At 44.1% G+C, this 26,066-nt stretch overlaps 1 protein-coding gene across 3 annotated transcripts in view; it reads right to left on the bottom strand.

Annotated features, from left to right (window-relative positions):
• The window catches only part of LOC124215444 (protein-L-histidine N-pros-methyltransferase), a 33,376-nt gene extending 7,967 nt beyond the window's left edge, over nucleotides 1–25,409 (bottom strand). For all 3 annotated transcript variants that reach the window (XM_046618842.2, XM_046618843.2, XM_046618841.2), the window contains exons 1-2: nucleotides 25,064–25,409; nucleotides 15,515–15,726 (exon numbers count right to left, since the gene is read on the bottom strand). In XM_046618842.2, coding sequence (XP_046474798.1) covers nucleotides 15,515–15,726; nucleotides 25,064–25,246 — 395 coding nt within the window. In that variant the 5' untranslated portion in view covers nucleotides 25,247–25,409. The remainder of the gene's footprint in view (nucleotides 1–15,514; nucleotides 15,727–25,063) is intronic.
• Between the last annotated feature and the right edge of the window lie 657 nt (nucleotides 25,410–26,066).

The following is a 26,066-nucleotide window of genomic DNA, read 5'->3' as shown; positions in this document are numbered from 1 at the left end:
TAACTCAAAGTTGGCGCAACAATAAATTGATGCTAAGGTCCTATTTAATTAAAGCAAATGTACCTACTTAATTGAACAGACCTAATGTTCAAATAATCGCCAAATGTATTTAACTACAACGGGACGGGGAAGAACCTGATACGTATGCATACCCTTTTGGAGTAGAAATTATAGGGATTGCAACTTCTACGACATTTTCTTGCATAAAATCAAAAATATTTGAATTATACTAGATTTTTCCACTATAACTACAGCAGATGAAAATATTCTCAATGCAGGTATGTACGACAATTACCCACAACAACGAAGCTTTTAAATGACGTACCGATTAAAAATTGTTCTCTGCATGTTATTTTCTCGCGTTTTGGATTGAATGCAAGAATAAAGTGAAAATTCACGAAAACTGATTACAATCCTTTGTGACCCAGAAATCACAAGAGAATAACTATGCATCTTTTTCGAAAAATTTCGCATACTTTCAGACATATACCCCAGATTCCAGATAACACGCTAACGAGCAATGTAAACACAAGTGCTTTAACTTGATGCACCGTGTGTTACAGTATGTAAAAAACTGATATTCAGTAACGTTATTTATTCATTTTGTCAACGAACGCCTGTGCGCGCGGTTTCCTTAAAAAGGAACCTCCTCCCCCTCGCATCCTGGGTCGACAGGCACGAGGCTAACGCTTCCCTTGCCGGCAGAAGCAAAGCAGATTTTGATCGTGCGCATTCAGGAACCAAGTTATAAATAACCGAATCTGCTGTGGACGGTCCGCGCTTCGAGATGGCCGATGCCATCAATTAACGAGCACCTCGCCCTATTGAATAATAAACAAAAATAAAAGCCCCGCGAGTCGAGGTATAAGGTAGGTAGGTAGGTAGGTTGGTTGGTTGGTTGGTTGGTTGGTTGGTTGGTTGGTTGGTACCTACTACAGAATACGAGTAAGAAGAAGACGAGGAGGATGAGGAGGAGGAAGGGTAGACGGTGTGTGTCGCGTTTCACGACTACCATAACACGCCGCGTATAGGAACATGTACAGGAAAGGTTTGGCTGCCGCATTGTTTGCCGACTGGTCCCCCCTTCACCCTTTCTTGGATATATACCCCGCACCTCTTTTCGCCCGCAACTTCGTTGTCGTTTATCCCGGAGGACGGGCGCACCACCACCTCGGTCTCTGGCTCTCTCTTTCCCTCTTCCCGGGCCGCCGCGGCTCGGAGGTCTCAGTTTTATTTATCTTTATTGTCGTATGCGCTGCATCGCCTCGGACACACACGTGCGGACCACAAATCAAGCCCCCGTTGCATCGCACATACTGTCCTCGCTCCCCGCGTGCATCGACAATTAATTCGCCGCGTTTGCTCCCTCCTCCGTTATACGTATAGCATTTCGGACTCGCAGAGCAGCTTCGATACCTTCGATCCCTCGCTTTTCGACCATTTTTCGGCATGCCCGATCCAACGCGCATACACGACTACCCGCCATCCAGCTTCGACATCTCGTTTCGCACTATACATAAGGCATCTCTGACAGGATCGTGTGTCTGCAGCAAAGCCGGTATGCGACGCCCCCGCATCGACCGCAACCCGACACACGCGGTGAAACTTTCGCTTGACGGGATTTCTTTCTACGACGAATGATCTTCTACTAATTTCGTCGTCAATTGCGAAATCCTGTCTGACACTCGGGGGAAAAACTGGTTGAAAACCAATATTCGGTAAATGACATTCGGACAACGATGGAATTGAATAATTTTATAACGAACTGAATAATCCTCTCCCCCTTTTGCGCATCGCCGAACGCAGTCTACGAAACCTTCCACGTTTCTTGTCCCGACGAAGCCGATGAACGAGGTTCTTTGAGGGTACCTTGTAGTTCGGTTTATAGCATTATCCCCAACGGCGGCAAGCAGTCTGGACAGACGGGTCCAGTGCCGATATCGGAGTCCCTCTTTTCTTGTGCACACACTCGAAGTCCTACGTGTATTAATACGTGTGCATACCTCTTGGGCTCGTTTGCGCATCGCTGTACGTCCGCTTGCATATAAAACAAGCGCGATTAGCGACATAACACGAGGACTACAAATATTACATACAAATGTATATCCTACGCTACACTGTTAAAAATGATTGTGAATTTACTACACATTTACCGTACAAAAGTGTTGCAAATTAACAAATTCGGTGCAGCGGCGTAAATTGCTATGCATTTGTCTGAAATTTACAATGAAAATTTTTGATTTTATTAAAATTTATAGGAAGAACGCAAAGAAAGTAGTTTGAATTTACTAAATTTTGTAGTAAATTTATAGTGCTTGTAAATTGAGTAAACGGTAAATGTATGGTGAATTCACTGTTCCGTATCCGAATAAATGTAAATTACTAATTTTATTAGAAGCAAAATTATTCCTCGTTTCTTAATCCTCAGCAACTGTAAAGCGATCGCCATACCGAAGAATCTCGACACTGAATTACGAGGATTTGGAACGATCTCGAATCCTCAGATATACAATAATTATAACATACCTATATATACACGTTAAATTACCGCATATGACTTGATAGCGGCGATCGCTTGCCCCGGACGTTTTAAATTCCAAAACCAGTTCGTTCGTTAAGCCGCTTGTAAATTGTATATTATTTCTAACATCGGGCCTGATCCGAGCGACAGTCTTCGAAGCAATGAAACATATACAAAGCCCAGATAAGCGATCGGATAGGTTAATATTATCACTAGATTACGCACGGTGTAAGCACGTAACGAGTTGTACCGATTACACAAACTCACACGCGTAGAAATTTACATCGTTAAAACACGATGCGCGTAAGCATACGTGTTCCTTATTCTGATTCCTTTATATCACAAGAATATAGCAATACATGCGCGTATAATAGCTCTGACGGAGAAGAAGCGAGCTGAAGAATTCTCGATGAAACGTGAGCAGGTAGTAGGGTGCGGGGGCGGGGGGAGGAAGGGGGTGGTGGTGGCGGTGGTGGCGGTGGTGGCGGAGCAGCAGCAACAGCAGCCCCCGTGGGCCCAGGGCCGAGAGTCGAACGTCGGGATTTGCAAACAATAGGCTTCGGGGAGCGAGGATTCTTTAGATGGCGGCTGATACCCGTCGCATTTCCATATTATTGCTATTATTAGGTAAACGGTGGTCCAGCGAGGCGATGCGATCCGATGCGAGGTGGTGAGGTAAGGCAAGCAAGACGAGGCGCGCGCGCCTCTCCTTAACACCGGACCGAGGCAGGCGCCCTTATAGCTGTTTTATGAACAGGGCGCAAACAACAATAATCGATACGACACGGCACGGCACGGCCTCCAGAACCCCGAGAAGAACCTCGAGCTTCGGCTCAACTAAGCTCCTGCTCTCGTACATACATTGCTCCTTCCTGCCACCTTGTTTCGCTTGCTTCCCGCACTACCTAGTTGAACCGACGGGGTGTACGGCGCGGTCAATTTTTTCCCAGATCTCGCAGGCGACCCATTCACTAGGAGACATTTTCAGTTCCGGTCATCGCTCAGTCCTTAACTATTTTCACTTTTTACCACAGTCGAAAAATATAGTTCTAGGTAGAAAATGAAAATTAGTTTTATAGCTGTTACCGGAAAGTCTAGTATCCGTTACTGTTCCTTCTCATTACGATCACTGTTACTATATTTTCTTGTAACTGGCGCGAAAATTTAACGCTTGTGCAACAATAAATCAATTACCAAAAAAGGATCGACGATAGCGCAAAATGGTTAAGCGTACCTCGTTTCTCGCAATTCCAACAATGTTCCAACGGTTTTTTTTAACGATACCTGTTTTACTGAATTTTTCTCAGTGTTGCATCATTCACAAGGTATCGCGTTCAGCGCGTTTGTGATTATACCTGCATACTTTGCGCTTACGGCAAAGATTAAATCACATGCCGAGTTATTCTGTGCGGCATCGTATCACCGGTAATTTAACATACATGGGATGAATTCGCCCTCAGTTATGCGATTCAGGGTAAATATTACCGGAACTGAGAGTAAATTTTGACGATCGATATTTGTTTTATTGTTCACGATTGGCCGACTCACTCTCGTTCAGCTGTGGGCAAATGTCGATCGGAAAATGTAGCACGAGTTGCATAAATGCATGCGGATTTAGCCAGCGGTGTTAAATTGTCCATGTGACATTTCCAGGAAGCAACCCCGTATATAACAGTTCATTTTGCGATAATATTCGCCTGCGCGTAGGCAACCACGTCGCGGAACGCCACTGATATTCGATTTGCTGCATTTACGAGCGTGATACGACAATGCAGATGCCTACACACGGGCGGATCTAAGCTTTCCTTATACCGTGCACCGTTGCAGCATTTATGAAATAACTCTACGGGATGGGTATTTCAATCGTGAGATATTACGCCCTGTGACGGTGACTTAAATCGTGGAATCCGGTTGGAGAAATATCAGGCAATTTGAAATGTATATTTTTCTAGTCTGCATTTTTAATTTCTGCATTTGCTATTCACGCAAAATTGCACGGATATTTTATATCCTACGTGTGCACAAGCGCCGTGAAAGTAGGAATGTTGGGAGTGGATCTCGGATTGGTCCTGCAAAGGGATACCCACTTTGGACACCTGGCCGCACATGCGGGCTTATATCCGACCTAATGAAGCGAGTGACACGCGATCTGATTGGACTCTCGTTCAGGAATTTGCCCAGTCATCGTGACGTTCCGGGCACAGGTCGTGCACGGCTGTCTTCAGTGTAGGTATATTATAGTTTTGTAATACTTTGCATGTACTCCTTGATACATATGTGTGTGTACATAGGTACACAATGAGATGCAGAGCACGGATATGCGTGTATCTAAATTCTGATACAGCGACGTACAATAATGCTTCGTCGTCGTTAAATTGAACAAATGAATTCAAACATTTAATATTTTCAGGTATACGTATCTTTAGGTACACGTGGTATATCAAGAATTTAGAATACCTCCATATCTATGTTCGATGTATTATGAACAATTGATAACAACGGAAATTTCGGACAACTATGTACATATGTATACAGCATTGTAATGAATACACAAAAATTAATCTTTCAAATTTAATATCTCACGTTGCATGGGTATACTAAACGAATGGAACATATGACTATAAGATACATTGATTGATAAGAAAAACGTTTAACACACATGCGCAAGACCTACACAGAGGCAGATTAATTACCCTTGTAACAAAATCTCGACCGATGTATAAGTAAAAAAAAAATAAAAAAAAACCGAACAAACGCAACATATTTTTGACTTATTCTCGGAACTTTCTTATGTCGTAATTTTATGATATTAATATTGATTCTTTTTCTGCGTTGCATTTTCCAAAAATTCGATGACAAAGATAAACTGGAAACAAAACCCTTTTGAAACATTCGAACCACCTACGCGAATATCGGCTGATATTTTGGAAAACCGTTTTTTTTTGTTCACGCCATATTCTTTTTGTCGCTATCGCATGTATAAACGGTGTAAACGTAAGACCAGGGGACGTCTGTACAGTGCAGGATCGAAAGTGTCGAGGGATGAGAAAGGTTAGACCGGGATCGCGAAGTGGTAAAATAAGGAAACTAGAAATAAGGTATATGTACAAGGACGCGGGTGCGATACGGGGGCCCGAGGAAGAAGCAAGAGCGGCGAGAGAGGTCACCCTTTGGTAGGTACATCGTTGGTTCACCCTTTCCTCCGTAGCCTCTTTGTCCTTCCGTTCCTCCGGCGTTTCGCGATCCCTTCTTCGTCTTGGTCCGGGCGATTATACAATCAAGAAACGCGATGTTATATATTTCGATAGACGATGCACACACACACACACGCACACGTGGCTGTACGCAAAGCTATCACATATATACATATATACATATATACGTATGTATGCGCTAGACTCTGTTTTGCGTGTGTAGTGCAGAGCTCTAGGATAAGGGTGAAGAGGACCGAGGGTGCAGGCGTGGTGACAATGTACGGTGCGTGCGTGTGTGTGTGTGTGTGTGTGTCTGTGCGGAGAGTAGGAAACGCGTCGTCGCCGTCGTATTTCCGCGGCCTCCCAGGTCGGCGAAAGAGGGGCGCGAAACGAAGTGCGCCCCCCAACTCCCGCGTTTTCCAGGGATCTCTCCGCGTCGAGAACCTAGCATCGAAGAGAGAGAGAGAGAGAGAGAGAGAGAGAGAGAGAGAAAGAGAGAGGAGATATATAGCATGCCCGGGAAGGTCCCGTGTATTTAGCATTCCCCCTACCCCAGGAGAGGACGAGAGTCGGGGGCCGCGGCGGCGGCGGCGGAGGCGTCTCGTTAGCTATACCCCTCGAGTTCTTTCCGTTTCATCTCGCGAGCGAGGCATCTCCGTAGGAAGAGGTAGGTGAGGAGTCCCCCCCCCCCCTCCCTCCCTCCCATCCCCAACCCATCCTCCTCCCTCACCCTCCTATCAAGAACCGTTCCCTTTCCTTTTCCCGATACCTTGGAGCGTACCTCCACCCCCGCGCCGGTGGGGATGATGATGCTGGAGCGAAGGGGGAAGGGGGCGGACCCATGGACCACCCCAGGAAACCAGTGGAAGGGATGCCCCGCCTCTCGATAACGTGAATATATGCGGAGAACGAGAGGGAGAAAGTGGGAGAGGGAGAACGACGAGAGGGGAAGAAAGGGAAGGCGCAAGGGCGGGGGAACAATTATACACGCGAGGTTGCAAATGTCGCGCGCACGCTCCTCCACGTTCACCGTTCTTGTCAGCTGTGTTTTGCTCCTCTCATCGCGAAATTTCGCCCTCCGCGTTAGTTCGCTTGTGTGCGTGTGTTTCTAGCCGCGTTTTGTCGCGAGGGGTGGTAGTGGTGGTAGAACGCGAGGGGAAGGGAGGAGACGGGTGGACGGGATGCGGAGGAGAGAAAAATAGAGAGGGCCGGAGGGAGGGACGGAGAGTGAAAGAGAGAGGGAGTGCGAGAGAAATGGGCGGCGGAGCAACGGTGGATACGAGGGAGATGGCAGATTCTTAAACGGGATCGTTATGCCAGTCTCACACGTAGACACACGTACAGTAGCTCACACTCATGCGTCACTCCGCGCGCATGGATAGATCGGGGGTTTGAAAAACGATGAATATACCTAGGCGCACCATGCGCAATTAAAACCCCGTCTCGCGTATGAGCATCTTGCGACGAGTCTTCTTTCCATTTGCACGGCAGCTTTATACAGGGTTCGCAAACGAGCAAACGACGCTGCGGGCTTTAAAATCTTGCAAACCGTGGATTAGATCATCCTGTCAAATTCCAGGGATTCAGGCTTCAAAAATCTGGCGCAGTTGGTTCGAGCAAAAGAGCCACTAGCGGGTGCCCAGAGACGAGTTCAAGATCATCGATAGCCAACGTGCGACACGAATGTAACATCGAGAGGCTCGGGACAGAGTCTCGCGCCATAAGCGTACAACGTGCATTGGTTATAGGTATACAAGAGGGTAGACGAAGTTCTGAAAAGTAGAAGCGAGTGGGCAGAGGAGGGGAATGAGAAAGGAAGGCGAGCGCATCTATCTATCCGTCTGTATCGTCTGTCCGTCTGTCTTGTCCTGTCTTTCCTTCTGTCGCGCTGCTGTCTTTGGCCGCGCGAACGAGCGTAAGCTGCCGGCTACCGCAGCCCGAGTTATACGCGTGCAATGTGTGCACGCATGCCCATGTATGCGCGAGTCGAGACGCGGCGAGAGGGAATCTCTCTACACGACTACCCAATCCCGGGTCTACCGCACCACCACCATCATCGCTCGTCTTTCTAACTTTTTACGGATCGCTAAATACGACTCTGATTGGACCGCCGCGCTTTCATATTATTCGATTTATGTCGACAATGCCGCCGACCGTTCCGACGCTTCTTCGTTCCTTCTTCTTGGCCGTGGTCTTCTTTTTCGTCTTATTTCTATACTGCCAACCTGAAACAATCCGCGTGCGCTCCGCGTCACGGCGGCACGTTTTAAATAACCACGACTATGGACGCGACGAGTCAGAACAGAGGAAAAAAAAAAAAAAGAAAGAAAACTGCACAAATTATTCAAATTGTAAAACTGGGATTTCTCGGATCGAGCGTAAGTTTGCGATATGAGCTGGAGACGAACGTTGCACACGATTATCTATATTCAACAAACGTAGGTATGTTGTGCGTTTTTTCACGAAGCGTGAAATCGAGGTTTGGGTCGCGTAATGTCAGATTTGTTTGCGACTGCGCATTGAAAACACGCGTGAAAGAGCGCGTGAGACATGCTCGCGTCGAATAAATTCTTTAACGTACGTAGGCATCGTCTGTTTCACCATCACTCATCTTGACCGGCCACACCGGTGAGCTATCTCTATTCTCTGATATACACACACCCTGGGGCACGCGCCTGCCTAAAAAAGAGAGTCTACGATATCTGTGCTCTTATACACACATTCTAGACCCTGCACGTTTCGTTCGCCGCGCCGGACCAAGACGCGGTTTTACTACTGGCGATATGAGCGACGCGTTAGCCTCTCGTAAGGCGTTTCGTCATTGATACTGCTTATATCCATCCTGGTAGGCACAGGAGTAGAGGAATACACCTGCGAGAGGAATACGCTGATTCATTCGTTCCTGACTTCAGAAATATATCAATATTGATCTCGACAACTTGCGTTTTTTTCACCGGCAAATGGAAAAGTTCCATTACAGATCGGCCTACGTTATAAATCGTCCGTTGGTTGGGTACAATAACTGCGACACAGCTGTATATCTAATCATGTATAAATACCTACAACAGGCCTTAGTAATAACATGGCGAGATGAGAAATCCGCCATTTTGAGTTTCGTCCTCGCGAACTCTGCGGGACAATTCGTCGGTGGAATCTGAAAGAGGAGGAGGGTTCGCGATAGGGTTGATTAGTAATTAAGAGAGCGCAGTCGCGGAGTGTTTCGGCTCGCCCCAGGCGCCGCCCCTGGTTTAATTACTGGTCGACGTCAGCCCGAACGACGACGAATCTGAGAAGAAAGAAGAGCCTCGAGAACCGGGAGGTCCTTCGTTCCTTCCTTCCCTCTCGTCTCTCGCATCTGTATCATCAGAGGCGCAGGCGTCCCTCATCATTCTAGTGTAACCTACATCATTTATACATATGTATACGGTTGCGATATAACTACGGAAATGGTGACACGTTTGGAAAATGATACTCCTATCAGGGATGGCGGTTCAAAAATATCTAGCTATTTTATATTCCGACCATCGGTCGAGCTCTCAGTAGGATGGTTATCTGAAAATTTGCTGCAGAATAGAATAATTTCTTAATTCCTATTTCTTAATTAGACTTTAAATCTGTTCAATTATTCGATTCACGATTAGAATCCGACACTGAGCAAGTGTGGATACAAGTTTTTCGTATTTGGTATATTTGACCGTTCGAAAATTATGGAGGTTACCTATACATCAAAGCACCTCTGCACCAGCTCAAATTAGGCGTACTAAATTTGGCCACATGTGGTAACGAGTTGACTAAAAACAGCACAACTATACGTCCTATAGAATATTGCAACGTGTAAGAAAACGTTCGATACCTCTCAAAGTCGTATATTACTGACCGAAAATTTCGTCAGAATTGGTATCATACACTGAGAGAAATTTTTAGTTCCGGTTACCGCTCAGTCTTTAACTATTTTCATTTTTTACCACAATCGTAAAATATACTTCTAGGTACAAAATGAAAATTAGTTTTCTAGCTGTTACCACAAAGTCTTGGATCCGTTACTATTCTTTCTCATTACAATCACTGTTGCTATATTTTCTTGTAACTGGCGCGAAAATTTAGTGCCTGTGCAACAATAAATTGACGCTAAAGCCTTGCTTAGCTAAAAAAAGTAGAGTAAATCTCGGAAACTGATTTTGCGTTGCAATTACCAAAAAAGGATCGACGACAGCGCAAAATGGTTAGGCGTACCTCGTTTTTCGTGATCCCAACAATATTCAAACATTGTTTTTAACGATACCTGTTTTACCGAATTTTTCTAGTTACTGTAAGAAATGAAATTTTTCTCAGTGTAGGCAAAATTCCCCGCTTTAGATTCCCCCTGACTTCCCATATCCCTCGATTTCCAGGCTCGGTTGTCCCGAGGTCCTGCAGGCTTCTGTCGGAGGTGGGTACGTTGCGCACCCAGGAACGCGACGCGGATCACCGCGGTGAGAGGTAGCGCATGCGCCCCGTCGCGTTAATTACGTCTGGACCGGTGCAGCAAGGGATACGTATAGAACTACAGCTAGCTCACCACCACCACAACCACCCAGTCCTCGAGGATACGACCGGCAATTGGAGGACCTCCGACGATACGGAACAGGGTTGCTTTTCCGCCTGTGTGTGAGGGTGTGACGCCGAGGGCGACCGCGCAAACGCGTTAATGATAATTACTGACCGCCAGCCAGGACCAAGCCCAATCGAACGCTGGGAGGAGCCGCGAGGGAATCCCAGGGATAAAGTGGGGGAGGCCAAGGGGGACACGGGGGTGGGATTACAGGGCCGGGGTTCGGAATCCGGATGAGGATAAGTGCCCAATAACTGGGACAACGGTTATGGCTCTGCACCTTTCGCGAAAGCCTAAATTCAGTTCTGATTAGGTATAACGAGATGCGGAGGAGCCGGGTAATGCAGCCCCGTGAATATACCTTATATACACTGCTACAGGATCATTTCTGAAGACGATTTTCTTTCGAACTATATCAGAGCATTATTACCCAAGGGATCTGAATAAAAATTCACACCACCAATGAATTAAGCCTCTACTGTATGGGATTTGATTTTATTACAATAATTCCCACGTTCGTGTGATTCAAGTTTCCGCGAGTTGGGAGGAATGAATTCAATCACGAGAGAAAAGATGGGATATGATAGAAATGCCGAAACAAATGCAAAAATTCTTCAATTTTCAAGTTGTTGGTGGAATCCACACACAAGTCGTTTCAAATAGAAAAAGGCGTCGCAATAGTCTGGATAACGCGAGGTGTTGACAAAATCGCAAAACAACTTTTGAACTACTGTATAATTCCGATGGATGCAATTATGAGATTCATTAGGGGGTGAAAATACTCTCAAAACTGTGCTTGATAAGATGCTTGAACATAAAAAAATGTAAAAAACATTCAGACCGCGATGTTGGTATCCTGAATATCGCTTCAATTTTCATATAGCAAGGTGTACACATACACTTAAATGTTTTTGTAGAAATGACTATACAATCAGTACCTACATCATAATAGCATCAAATGTAATTGTAAGATAGAATATTAATTTTTCTGAGATCTTCGTGTATTTCAGGGTTGCGATCGGTAGAGCCGTGCCATTGTTTTTGCGTACGATTCGTGATGGAATTTTTCCCCTTTCGCTACCGCGGGGTTGGCTACTGAAGGAGGCACGTGTTTCTGTCGTTTCTGGAAATTACGAATTCCATGGCGTCGCGTCGTGTCCGATACTCGACCCGACTAGGGCGCGCTCGAAACGGGGGCGGAAGAGAATCGAAAGGGCAGGGACCATTCGGGAGACGTTTCCGAACCCGAGTCGGAAAGAAAAAGCTGAAGAAGAAGAAGACGACGACGAAGAAGGAGAGGAAGAAGAAGAAGAAGAAGAAGAAAAAGGAGTAGACGAAGAAGAAGAGTATAATATATAGGAATACCTGGAGAGGGAACAGAGACTGGTTTTCGCACCGGCATTAATTCCGCTCGCGGTCTCGACGGCATCGGTGGTCTTCCGTTCTCATTATAATCGTATTTATAAGGCCTTCCACCTGCACCCCGGCATCTAGCGCGTAAATCGGCACCCACGTTGTGCGTATGATCAATTCACTCGAGCACATCACCGTGGGACCACTTCTAAAATATAAGGGACAAAATTTCAAAGGTCACCTACGCAACCTTAACGACAATTGTTACCGAGGTTCCAATTCGTCAAGTTCGATCAGAAACTTAGGTTGCTGATTATACCGACATTGAGATTTGATGGTAAATTTCTGAGGAGCGAATGAAACCTGAGTGGCTGTTCGAGGGTACGAAACAGCGAAGCTGCGGCCGAATATTGCATCGATATATTCGTTCACGATTGGAACTCTTTTCAACCAAGCTTTATTGATCGCAACTTTGGAAGTTGAAGACAAGCAAGCTGCACGTTGACGAAGGAGACCAACTTTCGACGGTCTAATGCCCTAATCATCCCGGGTTCTGGATGAGTCAGGAACGGTGGACTAGAAGGATGAGATGAAGAAGCAGAAGATGAGGAGGAGGAGGAAGAGGAATCAGAGGCGGCAACAGCAGGTGGTGCGCGGAACTAAACACTACCTGCTGCTGCTGTTCACCGCACAAAAACCTGGCTACTGGTTTCGCTCGTTCTCCTGATGCGCCTCGCTCTTGGACTCCCGAGTTACGCTATTCATGTGGAGCTATTACTCTGGTTGAACAAACCGCTGGATTTTCGCAATTGTTATATCAACACCTGCATCCACATGTGTTTTTAATTTTTTCCCCCTTTCTTGCATCATGATATTTTTACCGGTTCTTTGACGAATTATTTCCAATTTGGTGAACAATGATAGAAAAAAATTTCGATTTTTCTTAAAAATAGTTAGAATATCCGTAAAGATGGATAGAAGAATCGTCAGAGATATCTTCGTGGTTGTACAAGAATTACAAAAAGTGGTGATTCAAGAAGTTCCGTTGTTTATTGAAAAGGTATACGAACAAGTTTTGCCGATCCGTATTTTACTATTCCATTTATATGTATAGTACAGGCTCACTTGTAAAGGAATTATGCGATGGCTACACGAGGATCGGGTTGAAAATATTGACCTGGCTATTAAGGGCAGTAATTAACAGATACAAGAATGTGTATTTATTACTTGGAGGCTGCAATCAATTTTAATTGGCTTCTGAAACTCCTCCGCATGGTTTACGGGTCTGCGCCTGTTACATTTCCTACATTATAGAGGGGCGTGAATAAGTCCTGCTGCGAGGGTGTTGAAAATCCGAATGCCACATAACGATTCATTCGGAGGGAATGAAAAGACGGATGATTGGGAAAAAGTCAGGATTATTTGTGTGGGTGTCCCAATTTCAAATTCACACGCAATCAGAGACATTTATACCCTAACAGATGCATGTCTAATTAACCCTGAATAGCCCCTGGTCAAATCAGCCTGAATTTAATAACGTTAACGTAACGAAACATCATGAAAAAATCGTTATTGCGCAATTTTAGAATAACTTTCAAGAAGTCGACCTTTCAAAATAACAATATGTTTTGTTTACGATGGTTTACTAAATTTCAGACATTCTTAAAGGTGCGAAGTAACGACCTTGCCTAAACATGCATCGTTACCGTAACGGTACTAACTTCATACTCATCTGATCAACGGATCTGTATAATAGGTATAATTTAAGGACGTAGAGATATTTGATTATCGATTTCACACCAATCTTTCACCATTTCAAACAAATCAAAAACAACGTATATAGTTGATCGTTGAAATACGAAAAAAAAAGATTGTGAAAATTACTTATCATTGAAATGAAAAAATTCAAAGACTTTGGGGCATGGGATTTAGAAGTGAGATAGAAGCTTGGTGTTTTGATCTAAAATTTTTCAGCATTTATATTGAGACATTTTAGCCCAGGGGAGCAACTAAGATTGGCCTAGTGTACATATTCACGGACCTCGCACACTTTGAATTTGGTATTGGTGATACAGCAACATAAGTACCACGTTGCAAGCAAGTTAATATATAAAATCTCGAAAGAAAGTCCGTGGCGAACGCGTTTAATTATGAATACCGGGGTGGAAAGGTGTTGCAAAGGACAGTATCTGATTCGGTTATCCACCAGCAGTAGCCGCACTAGCTGTACCTCGAATAGCCCCACCAAGTGTAGCACATCGGAGTTGCGGTGCTTTTGCATAGCGTTTGATGTATAACCCCGTTGCGTTGTTGCAACGTTGTATTCGTTTACGCACAACATAGTCATAGGTACTTATACACACGAATACTCGGAGGTGCGCGCAGGTTGTTAATATCGCTTTATTATTATGATTTGAATAAAAGAAAATTAAGATTTTGACGAGCGAAGAACGCGCCTCACCATGAGTATTAACAATTATGAACCGACGATGATCCGTCCTCGTGTGATAACACAAAATGAGTAGTAAGGAGAAAACATGCAGCGTATATATAAGGCAATCACAATACCGTACCATACTTCTACACCTGTACATACCTGCAGTAATTACGCAAATCGCTGATTCTTAATGTTTGAATTTCATAACGATTCAAATTTGGAATACGGACAGCTATATTATTAATACTGTATACACAAATGTATCGCAGAATGTATTGCTCAAAAAAAATAAATAAATAAAAAAATTGCTCTGTTACATAGACCCTAATTGGATTGTGTGATGTAGTATACAATAAACATATAAAATACGCCTTTGATTCGTTGTGCATTTTGAATCAAGTATTTCTGAACATTCCACTATAAATTCAATATCGAAACGAACGAAAGCGAGATAAAAATTTATCGTTGCGTAAAATATGATTCCATAGAAAGTTCCGCGACCGTGTAAGTTGGGTTGTCTGCACGTCTGGCGCAGAGCATGTGACACTTCAACACTATATATTTATTCATAGTTACTATATGAAAAATGCACCACACGATCAATGGGTTGGATTTGGCCTGGTTTTGAAAAAATCATAATCCAATTCAATCCGCAGACCTGATATTATTATAACGTGTCGAATGGAAGGCGACAACGTACATTCGGGTACGTTACAGTAGGTAGCAAATGGATGGGGCGGAGGTGGAGGCGGAGGACCGATGATGCAGAGGTTAATCACTGGCGTTAGTTTTTAATAAACGGTTCAGAGAGAGGCGATCCCCGAAGCAGCTCCCTAAAGAGCAACGCGAGCGAGCTCGATCATCAATAACATCTTCGGTCCCGCGAGCCTTCCTCGTGATCCTGCAGGTCTCTCTGACACAGCTACAGGTTACAGCAGTAGTCGACCGACCGTGCGAGTTCCTGTGCCTGTGTGTCTCGTACACACGGGTTAAACTGTAAGAGCCACTCGCTTCTCGACTCTGTTGCAGGAACTATGCACACACAGGCTGCGATGGTAACCTAACCGAAGATCGTATCTCCGTGGTTATTAATTAACCGTGTATGTATACCGTAAAGGCGCGTACGTCGTCCGGAGGATGAGTAGAAGAAAGCCTTCTTTCATCACCTCGCGAGGTATCGAGTGTGTGTGCGTAGGTGCTTCTATATACCCCTAATTCCAATGCTCCGGTGTACGTTGCGTTACACTTGTGTAGTTTTCACGGCAGGATTCGTACCGTGAAAAGGACGATATGCACAAGTTTTATATACCCGATACATGTGTTAGATGTTTTCGATAATTTGGATAAATGGGGAACTTGTCAACATGCCGGTTTTGAGATAAGCTTGTTTAAGTTTCGCTGACGTTCGATTGACTTACCCGTTGATCGAGGTGCGACTGATGAACCATGACAGGGCAGATTTCGCGAACGAGTGCCAAGTTTGCAAGAGTAGCGAGTCCGATCTCTCGGCCGACTTCTCGAGGAAAACACTGGCAGCTTCATCCGGCTCATCGTTGTTCGCTCCGACTCCCAGTGGCACCCAGAGATTGCGAAGATCCTCTCGTATCCGCGTTTCGTCCACCTTGTACCACTGCACACCCCGAAAAAACTTGTTAGCTGGTTTGCAGTTGAACATTTTATTTATTTTTTTTCAAATTTGAACCGTTTTTCACTCAGAAATCGAATCCTTTTTTAACACAGTTTATACCGTCCTCGAATACAGTTAAAATATCGCCATTTGTATCGTCGATTGAGATCGTCCTTTTTTTTTTCCTTCTACAAAAATGATTTTCAAATTAGATCCCACAAACTTGATCGCTGCGGTATAAATTATAAGGCTGAACTAGCGATGCGAAATTATATATTAAACCGTTGTAAAAGTCGATTCTCCAACGGTCAACGAGTGTTTTATATATTACAATTACAGAAAGCACGCGCTGTATTCTCGGGTTAATTTTGTTGACTGACGATGATCAGTTAAACATACGAATAGATCGCGACGATGCTCAGAGGATAGTTCCTAATAACTAATTAAATTTGAAAGAGAATCGGAATGGCAATACGACACAGCCGCGTCAGTGATTGGATTAGATTGTTGTTTGTTGCCGTGCGCGGCGGTATATATTAGGTATAATAACCAATTATGCGATATATCCGCAGCGGGGATTGGGGAACGAGTCCAATTGAAAGGTAGCGGTTAGTACACTATACGGTATATACATAATATCCCGGCAGCTCTCGGCTAATCTGCGCGCTGCGGCAGCGGACGTTGAAATTAAACGAAATTGTAATCAACGCGAGTTTTTGTCTCGTTCAATCTGCGGCGCTCACCGAGCCGCCGGAGGGGGGAAGGCGAGGGTAATTAGGCGAGCTTTCGCGCTTCGCAACGGGGGACACTTGTTGCGTTCCCTCGATCTCTCTTTCTTCGTCTCTCTTCGTCCGACCACCTAGGCCGAGGAAAGAGAGAGAGAGGGAGAGAGTTTCAGGGAGAGCCGGGAACCCAGATGAACAGACGGACGACCGGAGGAGAGTAATTAACGCCTCGCGCCAGGTGTGCCGACCTAAGGAGTTGTTTATGGTGCGTGCCATGCCCGACCAGGAATGCTGCGTACCACCGGGTCTCCTCGCGATCCTTATACTTACGTGGTAAAAACACAGGAAATTACTCTTGCCGCGGCACTTCCGCAATGCCGCTGTACCGCTGCCTACTCACGTCGCGTCGCTGATCGTGAGCCAGGCGAACGATTATCGCAATCGTTGTCGGGACGATTTTTATTTTGCTACGTAGGTATACCGAGATGAACGGTGAAACTCGACAGGCTGCAGAGTTACCGACTGCGCATGCGCGAAATAATTCAACTCTATTGGTCGGTCAGACAAAGCAGGGGAGCCAACTTACTCGATACTGGGTATGAATTGTCCAACCTTTTCGTGTCAAGAGACGAATTGAAATTATGTTGGTACGATGACTCATCCGTCAACAGAGATTCAATGATATAAATTTGCCAAACGTTCCCGAATCACTGCATCAACTATTCGTGGTGTACTGGACCAGAAAAACTGCATCACCTACGCAACCTCGGCAAGACGCGTTTGACAGCTAAAACTTGAGGTGGCCGGCTTGCGTGAAAATTCAAAAATGATCGCGTATGCGCAATCGGATGCTAAATCTACTAATTGTGAGTTTCACCATTTTCATTTGGTATAAATACACTTATAGTACACATGTGTATGCGATGTGGTGCACAGTTAAAAATTCGAGTCTTTACACGAAGGATGCATTTTCTCATCGGAGCAGCCTGCAACTGTATAGTGAAAAAAGGGGAAAAAAATGACGAAATTATTTGAAATTACCAGGCAAATTATACAATTGTTTTCTACCAAGAGAATAATTATTTTGCACTGTGAGACTCTTTTAACTCATTTTCATGGCAATCGATGTACCAAAGTAGGATGTATAATAGGTTCGAGAATATTCGAATTACCTTCATTCATATAATTACAATAATCATTCTCTTCGATCTGACAAAATTAAAACCACAAGTTACTAAATAAAAGAGAAAACTAGTTACGACATGCGCATTATTTTCCCAATTTGTCAACCATAAATAATTAAAATAATGCAGTAGACAGAAAATGTTACACGGAAAATGAGGGTACTGGTTGAACCGAGTAGCCTGCAAGTACAAACACACACACACACATGTATGAAGGACTCGGACAAGGGAAATCGCCACGGCTAATGACGCGAAGAGGAATGCCCGGGTTTTAAAGTAGGCGAGCTACCGCACGGCAGTAGCAACGCTGCAGCCATTTGTAACACGCCGGAGGTAAAATATCTCGGACAGAAAAACCGGAATCAAAGTGTGATGATGCCTCCGCTGGGCACAATTAGTGCACGACACATGCTGCGGCGCTGTAATTAAAATTATTCTACGTCCCGCCCCCCTGTTTACTTTTACATATACATGCATCCATGTAGGTGTGGCTTTATTCGGCTCCGGGTTATTTATCTTGACCGTGCTCTTCTTCCATTTTATACATTGTCATCCCGCAATGTCCGGTATAGCTATAGAAGGGTGACGAATTTTTATTGTACGTGTATAATTACTCGGGGTGTATTACGTACACTTGATGATACACTCTGATGATAAAAAAATTGTAATTTGTAGCAGTTTTCTGTACGCAAATGAAAGTTCAGTAAACGGGGAATCTGTGAATAAAATTCAAAATTATAATTCCACGGGGATTCTGTAACTTTTCAGGTAACATAGAAATTTTGTCGGGTGTATAATTGGAGACAATATTTTTCTCTATTAACATATTTTTTCTAGTAAAAGATTTTTGGAATCATTTCGAATATCTTATGCATTTCTCATGGAAGGGATTGAAGATTTGAGAAAAGTTTTCATTACACATCGGTTATTTAAGGATTAAAGAGAATAATAATAATGGTAGCAATCGTAATGAAATGAACTCGCCGAAAACATTCCCTAACAGTGAGATTCCCAAGTTTTCCAAATTTTTCCAAGAAGTAAACAGCCCGGTGAACAGATTTCAATGAAATTCCATCTTAAACGGACAGTTCGATTTCCAATTTTATTTTTCTGTTGATATGTTGCAGGACGTTTAGAAAAAAAGCAAAACGATTTTCAAAGCATGGAATAATACAATTGCTTCGTAGTGATCGTTCAATTAGCGTAACCACTGTTAGCTACGTTCCATTTGCATCAAATTTACACGGTTAATTTTTTATAAAAAAACAAAGTCGATGTCTTTGCACTAGGTTCAAAGTTTCGTACTTTCACCGAAATTAATTATGGCTAGCAGTGATTTCGCTAATTGAGAGATTACTATGAAGAACAATTGCTTAAAAAATTTCTAATTTTGCAAATGGTGTTTTTTTTTTTTTTTTTGCGCAACGGCCTAAATCGCACGGAGGGAATAAAAATGAAAATAGTAATGGTCTGGAATGCCCGAGGTACAAAATTAAGAAACCAATATTTTTGTAGTAGAAGAATTCTCGCATTCGCTATCCAATGCAGATTTTTTTAGGTGTCGAATTTCCGCCCAAGAGGAATACACTCGATAAGTTGAAAAAATAAATATAACGGTTGAAAATCGAATTTTAAATGAAAACAACTCGAATGACTGAAATATTCTTTAAAACAACGAGGAATCAATCGAGGAGTTAACTAAAATCCTTGGAAGTCTACGTTGCGAATGATTTGAAATCACGCGACAGGGCTGAAGAAACGATACGGCAAGCGTTGAAGATCCTGAGAGTCGTTGTGCAAGTATTGCGATAAACGCCAAACGGTTCCAACTCATTGATATTCTATTGACGTCTATCTTATCACGCGCTGTCATTGATATCCAGCGTTTCCCCAGCGTTCTCGATGATTTCGAGTGATTTGTCGGGATTTCCCGTGATCCCCGTCCGACCCGGGAGTCACTGAGAAACGCCAAGAATGCAGAGGAAATCATCGGAAATCAGGAGTAGCGTTGGAATTCACTCGACGGATCACTCGATGAATCGAATCGTTAATTTGATTATTCCAAGCGATCGGTTCGCGTCGCCGCGTCGGTGATGGTGGAAAGGCGGCAATAGAATAGCGAACGACGTACGCGCAGAATGCGCCATGGCCACGTACCAACACGCCGTAGGAATCTCAAGAGCTCCACTTACGGCGGTCAAACATCCCTACAATTCGCCGCCCCGAGCGGCGTAAACGCCGCGGCGTTGTTTATGGTTCCTCGGGTCGTGCCCCGTTCCCGGTTTCCCTCACACGTGGTCCAACCAACGCCTGCGAGGCCACGTGGATCTGGTGCAGTGCACCCTTTCGCCTCGTTTTATGGATATGCAACCGATGTCCGTCGGGGCGCGAAGCGCCAAGAAACCGCGTTCATCGCTCGACGAAATACCCGACGTATCGGAATCCAAGGTTATATTGTTCCTCGCCTTCAGGACGTCCAACGATTATTCCAATATAACGCTGTGCAATTAATCCATTATTCGGCAGCTTCGATTAATCGGTTGATCGAAGCTGCCTTGTAAAAATTATGCAGGTCGATTGATATGTGAATCGAAATCGTCGATCAATCGATTAATTAGAAAAACTATCGATCGATTAATCGAGGAAACGATTAATCGAAGCTGCCGATCGCATAGCAATAATTTCGAACGATTCCATCGTATCTCTTTACACGATTTTATGCGATATAACAGGATTTCACACACTGACTCTCCTTTTTACTTCACAAATCCTTCGTAGGTATACGCGGTTTCAAATATTTTTCTAACGATTTCAAGTGCACGGTGAAAAATATTCTCTAACGACTTCAAATCGATGAATATAACTGAAATGCATATAACGCTATTGACCATATCTATAAACGAAGCGGCAAACAAAAAGAACATTAGAATGTAATCCCCCAACCTCGCCCCCCCCCCCCGCCGAATTTTTTTAATCAACTGCTTTTTTTTTCTCTGACCTTTTACGAAGAAATCATAAAAAAAAAAAAATAAATAGATTTTTGTGTACAAATTCAATGGTTACGTAATTTTCTTGTTGTTTTTTTTTTTAACCACCGATCTTTTTATATTACACTACATGACAAATTCAAGGTTTATACAGATGGTGGCTAATAGAAATAGATGAAAACATTCGAGAACTCTTCGCCGTGATCCAATTATAATTTATCTCTGACTCAAATTCGAACAAGATATAATCTAATTTGACTATCCAACGAATGAAGATCCTAATCAACCGGTATTCGAAAGCACGTTTATCATCCATTTGATGGTCATGGAACAGAGCATGTGAAAGCAAATTATTTTTAAAATTGCGCTTTTGCACAGGGGAACTTTTATTCTTGACGTTCCTTACCGCCACAAATTTCCTAACTCTTCCCTGACTTTCAGGTTTTCCCTGATCAGCGGTTATCATGAATAGGGACTACGGACGTAGAAGTTTAAGAACCGGTAATCAAAAAATCGCAAATTCAGCCGGTAATCACGGAATCACGACTCGCGCAGTGTCGCACGCACAAACTATTCTTCGTATGTATAAAAAAAAGTACGAGAGCGTCGTTGTTTCATTCTTCACCAAGTCCAAAAAACAGGAAAGAAGGGTGCAAGGATGTAGGGGTGGGTTCTAGCCGCGGCTAAGTAAGCGGAGAATTTTCCCCAGAAATCGATAAACCGTCAGCCCCTAATATCCTTAAGCATAGTCCGGCATCAGAGAACTTTGCTCTCAGGTTGGACAAGTGTGTTGTTATACATGTACCTACACATAACACGCGGGGCGTAAGATGAACGCGTGCATGTGCGCGGCAACGCTACACCATGGTGTTTTAAGGTTTTAAAAAGGGGCAGAGGCGCACTGAAATATTAAGTGAGTGATGGATGGCGCTCCAGGGGGAACCGAGGCGACGAGCCCGAGACTGGGGCATCCGGGCGAGGCTCCTCGGGGCCCCGCCGATATATATATATAGCACATCTCGAGCCAACCGAATTTCCTGAAAAATCGTCATCCTCGATTCGTCGATGCTGATTTTTATCCGGGTTACGGTGTGCGGCGAAAATTGATTCGTGACAAGGTTTAGGAATTTTTTTTTTATTCCAAAAAGACGGTTCGGTTACCCAGCAATATGCGTTCCTCGATCAAATTGACTTGAAAAATTACGTGTATGATCGTAGGCAAAGAATTGTGTAAATATAGGTTTAAATGTTGAATATAAATTATGAACAAATTTTATGTAATGTATTGCGAAAATTGTAAATATTCCTTTTACTTCTGTTATATAAATTTATAGCAATAACCGAAAAACGTATTATATATTCATTCGTGTATCCATTCAATCATTCGCTCACAAAGTACGTAAATTATCGATCAGCAGGCGAAACAGATTATAATTGGAAATACATATCGTTTTTCTTTCATTAAAATTGTTTCTCAAACTATTCGTTATTCCTTTTTGAATATTCTCTTTTTCTTCATTCATTTTAAAACAGTCTCTTATATCAATTTATATTTCTTTCATCGAAGTTTTGTCTTTATAATTTCTTGAATTGTTTTGTTAACAATTATTCACTTATCTTTTACTACCAGCTAAGCAGATCAATCGATGGTATCCGTGATCGCGACAGGTTCGTTGAACCGTAGATTCATGTAATTATATTGTTGAAGATACCACACATAGTTGATGTTTTATACATCTCTGATTTGATTATGTAAAACGGAATCTTCGGATTAGTCAATTATTTTACACGTTATCGAAGTTAAATTCTATAGGAAGAAAACGAAAATAAAAGACACGTATTAGGAAAAGCAATTTTGCACGTGGTGCTCTGACGATAGTTTCGCAGTGAGAGGTGTAAATCCAAGAAGGTGGACACCACGTGATGTACAAATAGGTTCAATGTCAACTCACAGTACTTGTTTTGGTTTGAGGTGGGGATATTTGAATCGTTGCAACTTCAAACTGAATTACATAATCAAAACCGGATATAAACAGTATTTTTGTCAAGAATTCAAGGATATTTTTTGCTATTTTAAAAATCATTGGCCCTGTGGTTGTTTTTTTTATTTTTTTTTTTTTTTAATAAACTTGTCACCACACGCACGCGTCAAAAAGTTTGCAAAGCTGCAAGATTTCATTTCCAGCCGCAAACATTGAAGGGTGATTCTTTGATACGATTGGCAAAAATAAATTATACTACTACGATTATGCTTCGTATCCGATAGCACGTAATGTGATACAAGATTGTGTCAACGGGCTTCTACGTACGTAGAATACAAACTTACTCACACGAGTGAATATCGGGGCCCGTAGAAGTCGGAGCGTTCTGTACCGGGATATATCGAGAAACGAGCAAGCAGACAGCTTTACTGCATGATCATTAATTACCGCTTATCGAACGTCTAACCCGTAACGGTCTCGAGTAAGGGTTTAGCCTAATCCCGAAACGGTGCAAAGTGCGTGTTATATCGTCGTTAGCTCCGGATCCCAAGTAAATATAAAACATCGAATATATACATATATATATATATATATATATATAGATATCTAATTATCACGATCGGAGTTTGGGATGAAGAATATTCCCCGCATCGTCAATTTATATCGCGATTAGAGCCAGTTAAAAATTGTTCTTTCTTTTACTCCGTCGATGAAGAACCGTTTAAGCAGATGGATGCATATCCCCATGCAAATGCCGTTGTAGTGTAAGAAATCTGCGAAATAGTCCAGTATTTTTAACCGGATTTTGCGAGTATCGATAGGAGCAGAAAAGTCCGCGCAAGCTACGCACATCGGTTGAAGAACATGATAAAAAAAAACGTATTTTTATAAAATTGAATTCGGGTATCCTGACATTTAAATTTCCTGCCACCGGATGTCGCTGATCGTGAGTTCCAATGAAATGATAAATACACCCAGAGACCCAATTCGAGCCCGGGTAACGGGTACAGCTCAAGTGTCTACATCAGAGACACAGAGACGCTGAATCCCTCGCCCGGGGCTCGATCAGAAACTTGATATTCTTTGCAGGCGCAAGCTCTCTTCTCGATCTGATGTGATGCGATGTGATGTGCTGCTACCGACCCGTAGCCCGGCGGTGCAGCGGGGGATGTATTTTCGCGTGAACTGCTTCGTTATATACGGGAAGGTTGTATAAGGCAAGGCGAGGAAAGGCAAGGAAAGGCAAGGAAAGGCAAGGCACACACGGCGCGCGAGCAAAGGAGCCGTCACGGTTAGTTAGACTTTGCAGTTTGCAATCGAGGCCGCCGCGCGATTCCTCGACTCCCGCTAATTTTCTCCTATTTCGATTTTTCCCTCTTTATTTCCCTCATCGAAGAATGGCTTTCCTCGGTGCGTCGGTAACGCGCGTTCTACGTATAGAGGAGCGCACCACACGTGCAAGAGCTTTGGCTCGGTGCAAATTGGAAAGTCTTTACTCCAAGCCTTGCAGCGGGTAATTATAAATAGGCTGGGAGTCCGAGAGGCCCGCAGCGCAAGCAGCGGCGAGAGATGTTTCAGGAATATCGACGACGTAATTACGCATAATTACCGCTCCGGAGCCTCTGGAGGGCACACAAGACAGGCAGGTAAGCCCGGCCGCCTCTTATTCTTATTCTCATTCTCATTCTCGCTATTTCTCTCCTGCTCTTTCTCCGCGGATACATACATCCGTAACCTCACGCAGGGCGTAGGACGCGCCGCGTCGGGGAACCGGTGGTTGGCCTTGTACGATAATTGTACTAATTATTACCGGCGTGCCTCCTTCCCTCCCCCCCCCCCGCCCCCCCATTCCACCTTCCACCTTCCAACTTCCACCTTCCCGCCGGCTCCTCGCCGTTCGCAAATCCTCGCCTCTTTTAAAATCGAATCTTTTCCTCCAACAACCGCTGCACGCGCGCCCTCGACTCTTTCGGACATTGTTATTATTCTTACTCCTTTTTTGTTCTCCTTCTATTTTATCGTTTTTTTCTCTCAAACACCTCTCGTTCCCCACGGCCACAGCGAATTCGACGTCTCGTTCGCACGCGGTCGAATTCGGAAATCGAGCCGCCGAAACTATCCTTTCCCCGAGAAACACCCGACACATCGAGCGCGAATAATCCAACTCATTGTGTTCGAAATTCAAACATTTGGATTACAGGAGCGCGCCTGCGGCCCTGTGACAGTTGACGCAGAACGCTGTGAACGAACACACACGCACGCTCACGCACACATTCGATCGACCCTATACGCGAAGGGTTCTCACACCTAGTCGAACCACTCGGTTCTACGAGGAAAGCGCGGGGCTGCGCGCGCACGCGCAGACGGCCGGGAATTTCCGAAGCTTTGCGATCGTTCCTCCGTAAGAACGGGGCATCTTAAAATTCCGAGGTTACTCGGTTCGCTCGGTTTTGACTCCTCACCTGGGTTTTGTCGTAGACGCGAAGTCGCTCGTCCGCCTTCTGCTTGTCGTATATCATCCGCGCAATTCCGCCCCGGGGTCGGTAACTCTTCATGACTGCGCCGCTTCCTCGGTCCGATGACAACGCGGCTGTGGGTCCTTGGGCGGCTGCCAAGGCTAGTAGAATCGCGTAAATGTGTCCCATTCGCGGGGTGGCTCCGTACTGACACTGTCCACGCGCCCTCTGCACCTGGCCATCCTGGCCGCGACTTGGCTTATCCGGATTTATCTAAATACCGAAGGACACGGGCCGGATCCGCGTTCTATCACTCTACGGAAGACCGTTCTCCTCGTCGGCACGTGGCCATGTTGACGGATTAACCGCCATCTCACGCTGTAGCCTGCACCCACAGCGCCGCGGCGATTTATGCTCTGTCGGTAATCCAGGGGTCCGGTGCATTACCGACCGCTGTAGGATTCCCGAGTTTGAATCACGCGCGGCACCGACACGATGTTACTCGCTTTGTATTCCCGTTTTTGCACCTTTGTGAAGACGGATCGAGCTATCCTGTCGTTGTTTGAGGTTTTGAGAAGCCGTTTACAAGGAGAAAGTCGCGTTTTTTATACTTGTCCCGAAATTTCATTGCGACATTAATTGTAAGGTAAACCTTAAGGGCCCAATTAGATACTTGGTCGTACTTACAGATACGAGCTGGGAAATGTTATGCGATACGCTAAGATTAGTGGTGTTAAAATGCGTAAAACAAGAATTTTTTCGCCGCAAGTTTTTCTTGTATCGAAATTGTATGTAATAATTGTAATTGAACACTGACTCAACGGCAGTGGTGCGAGAAAATTAAAGAACCGATCTGAAAATCGATTAATTATATTTATATCTCCGATTTTGCGAATCGATATATTCGATGGAAATAGCATCGGTTCCTCATAATCGACAAAACATTTGGCTAAAACAAATGAGCTATTTATTGACAGCGTTAATACTATTATTCAGTGTACCATTGTTG

This window comes from Neodiprion pinetum, chromosome 3, assembly GCF_021155775.2.
Source record: "Neodiprion pinetum isolate iyNeoPine1 chromosome 3, iyNeoPine1.2, whole genome shotgun sequence".
Lineage (NCBI taxonomy): Eukaryota > Metazoa > Arthropoda > Insecta > Hymenoptera > Diprionidae > Neodiprion > Neodiprion pinetum.
The sequence above is the reverse complement of the archived record's forward strand: the minus strand, read 5'-3'. Positions and strand labels throughout refer to the sequence as shown.